The 7,057-nt window shown below is 40.5% G+C and overlaps 1 protein-coding gene across 1 annotated transcript; it reads right to left on the bottom strand.

Moving 5' to 3' along the window:
• Positions 1-2,648: 2,648 nt before the first annotated feature.
• Positions 2,649-5,649, bottom strand: LOC137982665 (transcriptional coactivator YAP1-like). The gene is made up of 2 exons (XM_068829797.1): positions 5,065-5,649; positions 2,649-4,687 (listed from the first exon to the last, which is right to left on the bottom strand). The coding sequence occupies exons 1-2, from the start codon at positions 5,496-5,498 to the stop codon at positions 3,898-3,900; spliced, it is 1,224 nt and encodes a 407-aa protein (XP_068685898.1). The 5' UTR covers positions 5,499-5,649; the 3' UTR covers positions 2,649-3,897.
• Between the last annotated feature and the right edge of the window lie 1,408 nt (positions 5,650-7,057).

Here is a 7,057-nt window from a genome sequence, read left to right as displayed (position 1 = left end):
GGGAAATTGAAAAGCATTAACAGTTTAATTTGTTAGTTAAGACAAAGAACTTTGATATATCGGTCGTTTAAGTTCTGCTCTGTGCGGGAGAGGGTGGGAGAGAGAGTGAGGGAGTGGGGAGGTCGACTGAACCGTTCAATCACCAAAATAAACTGATAGTGCAATACATGAGAAACACATGCATAGCTTGTAGGCTGGGTTCGATAATTGTAAAGTCGAGTGATTTCGTCTTATTGCAAACCATTCAATTGGGAGCATTAAACTGAATTAAATGCTCGATTTCTAAACTGAGCTACGTGAGGTTATTCAACCAATATGCCTTCGGAGACACTTGAAACTTTTAGTATTTCCGTCTATTTCAAAATGGGCGACTTTTGGTATTAATTATGACGATTGCAACTTGAACTTCCCTGTATGGAAACCGAAACGGTTTTGTTCATAATCCCAAACAATAAAAGTTTCTCTATCAGGGGCACCCAACGATAATCTTCGGTGAAACATGTGTTCGAGAGAGTCAAACTGTTCTTAGAATTTCGGTTCTACGTTGCCAAACAGCTATAGATTTCTTTACTAAAAACATCACCTGAAAAATTGGCAACCAGGGAAAAGTGGTCCCTTACGTTTTCGGTAGGGATATTTTTGCAATTTTTGGCTCTTAAAAGGGTCATCTAGCAGTTTGGGATGAGCAAATGGTTCCCTGGGAAGTCCTTAGAAGGCACGTTCAGCTAGCAATTTCTGAAATGAAGATATCGTTCCCTAAAATTTTCGGACACTTCAATTTTCAGCTAAGATATCCGAACAGATAAAATTCTTCTAGGTGATAAAAACATCTCTTTAGACAGTCTTTATACATTACAAGGAGCCTAGAAATGTCTCTCACAGGCTTTTGGCTTAATTTGCTCGTTGGGTGACCTTTCTCTATGCAGAGTTGTGTATACAAAACATGGTGTGTAAGGTGTACAAAACATGGTTTGTACGACACCAAAAGCGATTTCGTAAATGAATGATCAGTTTTCACTGTTTTTAATCGAATGTCGACCCAGTGTGGATCTCTCATTTCAATGCATTTACAGTGAGTTTTGAGTTTCTTCGAACTTGTCATTTTACCGCAGATTTCCAAAGCGGAAAAGATATGCTATCACCGGAAACTGGAATTAAGACGTGGCACCGTCATGATCAAATAAAGCGGTAAACCATCTCTTTAAAGGATTACCGGCAGTGTTCACAACGATTCTAGAAAAAAACGATTACCAAACGTTAAGAAAATTATCTGCGGTTCGAGTTGTTGCACCAAACTGAATCTAAGAAAATCCGGCGACGACATCGAGCCGTTTTTGAAGTGGATAGAAAAAAACTTTGCAATTTAATCCCACTTCGATTTGATTACTTAAGGCCTGTTTGGTTTAGTTTCATTGTCTGATTTTTCTCACGGTCCGCAATGTAACCTTTTCTTTTTTTGTGTCGGGTCATGCACTTGTAACCGTCTATCGAATTTATTGCTTTTCTTTTAAGAACAAAGGCAAATTTGCCAGATGTGATTGTGACTTTTTGGAAAGCCGTTAATAAACTTAGACTTAGCTCATAAATTTTAGGTTCTAATTTAAGAGCATTGTTGGGCGACTCAATAAATGATCTCAGCGAAAAAGGAGACTTATTTTAAGGTGGTGGCCGGCCGCACGTGACATGCTAGCATAAGCACTTTGACAAACCTTGAATTACGTTAGCTTTGTTTTATTGCTTTCCTAGTGTGACTCAAAATAATTGTTGATAAAGGCCATTCTTTGGACAAAAGTACATCCCAACAGAAAGAAAAAGAAGACATGTTATCGGAATGAAATTATTAACGGTTACGGTACCTGATGAGAATTCTCGTTTCTTATACGTAATAGTAGTATCAAAGTCATTGCCTACTTAAATATTTACTTTTGGATCTGTTGTCATCAATGAATCTCGTGTGAAAACAGGGAAGTATTAGCCTTTAATGGACAGACCTATAAAACTCGTGCGTTGTCTCTTAGATCATGAATTTGATAGAGCCTCTCTGCACGTTTCGTTGTCATTGTTATTTTTTCTGCTTTATTGCGAGAACTCTTTTATACAATGTTCTCTGTAGAAAGAAAGGACAAAGTTGGCGGGTACTTTGGGATAAAAATTTGCTTTTACGTGACAACAAATTTCTGGTGAAAATTGTCACGGAAACTACGCTTGAACAACAAGCGCCGTAAAAAAAAAAAGGACTCTTAAATATGATCGAAGTCTAACTTCTCCTTTAATTTCCAGTTCACGGTAACAATGGGCTCCTCCAACGGAGTCACCCAAAAGACGCCTGCGGGGGAGGGTATGGTCAATCTTGTTTACTAAAAGTAAAAGTTACCATAAAAGCCACTCCACAGATTGCAGAATGGTTGTTAACAACACCGAATGCAGATACAATGTGCATTATTTTAGCCAGTGTCATACGAAAGTGTCAAATAACCTTATTGCATGTCTCTGGGGTGAGATGGGACGACTGAGGCGTCTAGACAATGATATAACCGCAAGATCAAGGGCCGTGCACAAGTTACTTGCCTATTGAAAGCAGGTTGTTCAGCTCCATGTCCAGTTCAAGGGGCATGGATTACTTGGAAAGCAACAACGTCATACAACAATTTACAATTCTTGGTTCTCTTTTATTAATAAAATACTGCATTTTCTTATGAGTGGTTTCACCAGGAAACACATCAAACATAGAACATGAAAATGTTTCTTTACGATTTTGCAAAAATAAAGACATTTATTTGCGGCTTTCCGAGAGCTTTCTGCTCAGTCATCAGCTGGAAACAGGAATAACTTGGCGACCTGCTATCAAAGACAGCCAAAATAAACAATCTCCTGCCAAGTTTCCAAATCATAGCGAAAAAACGTGTGGTTAGTTCGCTACCAGAATCTTTTGTACGCGCGATACCTCAACCTTCAGTTCTCAAGAAAAACTTAATATATATTTTTTGATAGTAAAAAAATATTTTTAACTATTAAAATGAGCATATTATTTACATTCATGTAAACGCGAAATTGTGTTCCTTCATGCATTATGTAGGTTACAAAATTAAAAACAATAGTTTGTTCGCGTCATTGGTAACTAACAAAGCTTGAGCTGAAAATTTGCTTTAAATCGGGAAAATAGAACAATTGATTGTAATTTCAAACAAGATCACGAACTTTGTACCTAAGGAAAGGAAAGGAACTTTATCCAAGTGTCTAGTAATTAGCTGTCCTAATTACGGCTGCATGTAAATGAATTGCTGAATGTCGGTTAGTTGACAAAATCTCACGCTTTGTATGAAATCGAGCGACTGATGGAGGGGCTTCGTTGCTCTCTATACCCACATAGCTGTTTACGTGATCGCCGAAGCGATGTAAATCAAATGCAAGAAACGGGTTTTGTGAGCGGCTTGCCTTTGATGCTTTACATTTAGTGCAAAACAATGGGGTCTTTCTGTGGGTGGAGTAAAAGCCGGATCATATTCAACACTCCGCTTTGACAAATGACCGAACATCAAGGAAAAAAAATTAACGGCAATGAAGCTCCCAGAAACGTCTCGATTCCTATTTACAGCGATTTCACTACAAAATTATATTAATTACATATGAAAACTAGATTGTTTCATCCTACATCTGAGACAATAACATGAAGCGATACGATTTTCGACTCCAGAGCCGCACTTCAAAGTTTCGCTGCGAAACAATTTGTTAATATATCGATAAACTTACATCCCATAACACGTATGCAAAATTGTGTAAAAATGATTTGATAGCGCTTATATGAAACTAGGATATTAACCCAGTCAATGTTCTACACTCTGTTGGAAATTTGTCGTGGAAATATGTACTTTACCCGAGGGATGACCCAAGTATTCTTCACAGCCAAGTGAGAAAGCTGTCACCAATCTTGTTTCCGGGAGATATTAAGTTTTCGACGTCGTTCAGCATCTCTGAATTGAACTCCAATCCAACTCCCAGATCATCTGTATCCATATTCGCGGTACTATCATTTCCTTCCATCACACCTAAATCGACATTTGTTCCGGGCAAGCTGTCCAAAATCTCGGGGAGTCTTCGACTCGGATCAGCTCGAAAACTTGAGTCTTTTGAGTTGTAATTGGCGTCAAACATGGGTTGCGACTCGTTCATGTCGATGTCATGGTAATTCCCTCCACCCATTCCCAGACCTGAATCAAACGATTGATCTCGAATGTGGCCTCCTCCATTCGTAACCTGTGCCGAGTCCTGAGGAGGAGGCAACAACGCCTCGCGAGTTAAATTTCCGAGGAGAGAAGACTTAGTGCCTCCTTCTTCGAGAATATCACGTTTCAGTCTTATCTCCTGTTTCAACAATTCTTGTTGTCGCTTTATGAGTTGCTCTCTCTCTCTTTGAAGGCGGTGAAGTTGACTCATGGTTCTGTGTCGATAAAACTCGGGCAAAATCGACGAACTTCGCAGATTCTCCTGGCTTCTACATTGCAATGCGATTCTTGGGTCAATCCAGCTTGTTGTGCGTTCGATGTGATTGATGTAATAAATATCACCTTCAGGAGTTATAGCCTGCTCCCAGCCATCAGGCAAACTGCCGGCTGTTTGCGCGTTGTTTAAGTTGGATGTGGACTGTGTTTTTCTCGGGTCCTGCCATGTAGTTATTTGGTCGAAGTGACTGCGAAAGACAACAATTGAGCTTTGAGCTAACGATCACCACATCAACGTATTTCAATCACTTGAAATACAAATTGGCTACCCGCCATATTGAGTTGTACGCTACACGTAGGTAGAATAAAACAGGTCTCCACCGAAACACGGGTCTTTACAACACGAAAACAACAAACCCATTTCCAACAATTACAACTTCTTAAACCAAAAACCATTACTGCGCAATTGAACGTTCATTATGACGCATCGCTGATAAGAAGAAAATTCTCCGATCTTGACGTTGCAGTACGTGCATGTATTTGTTAATATTTAAAGTGTAGCCTAACTGAACTTAAGTTAAGAAATTGAAGGCATGATCATGAAGTGCGTAAATAAATGACTTACTTCATAAAAAAGGGTTGTCCATTTGGTGTCGACCGCATTTCCCATCCAGGCGGCATTTGTGCAGGTTCCTCGAGTAAAGCGGTGTTATCAAATGAAGTTGAACGCTGATGAACAACAGAGTTCAAGGAGTGGTTTGGAGGACCTTTAAGGTTTGAAGGAACTGTTATTGAAGCCGGCGATGAATGCGCTCGCGAGTGGCTAATCTGTAGCCCTGTTGGACGGTCAGTTTCGGGAGACAATCCTCCATCTATCGGAGGCTGCTTAAAGAACGAAGGAGGCAGCTTCCGCAATCGCATCGGTAGCGAATTCGCCGGGGTTGTTTCAGGATGCGAGTTGGCCACTGACGTCGGATTGACGACATGGAACAAGGCCTCCAAATCGTTGTCTGAATCTTGTCGAATGTGGACCACCGCATTACTGTTCTTTCTTTCCATTGTCAGAAAACTTTATACGTGTTACCTTGTACGCTTTGCTAATTTACGGCCCCTGACGCATCAAAGATTATTCATTGATGGTGCGGTAATCAGTGAGACTGTCGGGCAGAAAGGACAGTATCAAATATATCAATAAGGACAACACGCTATCAACAGGGTTCGTCGCGGGGGACCTGGTTTTCGGGTGGGATCTATACGTCACGATCAGTTGCAGATTTGGTTGTCATGTCAACTGTACGCAGGTAACCAATCAGCTCATTCGGCTGGTCAAACGATAGCTTAGAAATGAAAGACGGTATTGTGTGCATCTATTTCTGAAAGCTACGTACACACGAGGAAGGGATCGTGTGCGTGGGATTTCTCATCTCATCTCTCTTCTGGACTTTTCTATGGATAAACGTCTTATTGTCGATAGAAACGTCCTCATTTCCCGCTTAGTCAGCGGATATGAAAGTAAGGCAGCTGTGTCTAGGTCTGTATTTACTCAGCAGCTTTGACTGGGTGAAAAAAACTGCGACACAATACAAATTAGATGTAAACAACTTTTAGCGATAAAATGTCAAAACCCGTTTGTTTAAAAGTCTGGTTTGTCATCCGTAATGAGTGTTTTGCTAGAGTCAACTGTAAGAAAGTGGTTATGTAAAGTGCTTAAAGTGTTCTAGCTTTTTAGTTCTTCAAACTTCGGGTTTATCTCCTAAAATTTCGCAACCCTCATTATGACAACAATCACGTAGACACTAATTTGAATTATCCCGCGAGGGAAGAGGTGGGTTGAGAGGGATAAAAGTCATGGTTTTCCTCTTCATGTTTGATTGCAGTTAATCAGCTTTCATCCAGGCCGATCTTTAGAACTGGTGTTTTCGTCTCGTTTTCTCATCTCGTAGATGTGTGGGATCGAACTCAGCGACGAAAGTCGCTGTACGCGCAAGCTAAGACCAGCTAACAGTTGCTGAATTTTTTAATGCTAAAATGAACTGAAAAGTTCGCTAAGACGTGGAAGGGTTGATCGCGAGGCCCCAATGTTGGCGTCTCAATTCCCTACCCTTCCCTTCACTAATCAATATGCCGTTCAGGACAAAAAACGTAAGGAACGGACGAGAAAGTCTCAGAGATAAGGAAGTCACGCGATACCGCAAGCGGTGGAACGTTTGTATGAGCACGTAGTTTTCGATAACAGTAAGCTAACGAACTTCGTGAAAATTTAGCGAGATCCTTTCCAACGACCATAGAGAAACTATTTTTAACCGGATCCAAGCACCTCGTCCACAGAAACTCCTACTGTTTTTTCTTTTCATCAGCGAGAACTCAAAGGGTTTATTTTTGAAAACAGAAGACAGTGTTGTTGTCCATCAGAGCGTTGAAGTGTTTGTTGACACCAAACCAGGTCTTACTAATTGATGTTGTAATTTCCCGGGGGCAAAACTTTCGGACCGTTTTAAATTGTACATGTATTTATGACGTGACTGATGTTCATATGAACTGCTCGTGATTCGGTGTTTTCGAAGGGCACTCAGGCTTGGTGGTGATTCTTCAAAGAGAATTGGGAAGTCAAGAAAATA

Source organism: Montipora foliosa, chromosome 13 (genome assembly GCF_036669935.1).
Source record: "Montipora foliosa isolate CH-2021 chromosome 13, ASM3666993v2, whole genome shotgun sequence".
Classification (NCBI taxonomy): Eukaryota; Metazoa; Cnidaria; class Anthozoa; order Scleractinia; family Acroporidae; genus Montipora; species Montipora foliosa.
Note: the sequence above shows the minus strand (reverse complement) of the source record. Positions and strands in the feature narration are given on the sequence as shown.

What these genes read in the sequence shown, in the direction of transcription:
- LOC137982665 (XM_068829797.1), bottom strand. Translation starts at nt 5,498, where the DNA reads ATGGAAAGAAAGAACAGTAATGCGGTGGTCCACATTCGACAAGATTCA. An exon ending in GGACAACCCTTTTTTATGAA is followed by an intron (nt 4,688 to 5,064) that starts GTAAGTCATTTA and finishes TGTCTTTCGCAG; the next exon opens with TCACTTCGACCAAATAACTA.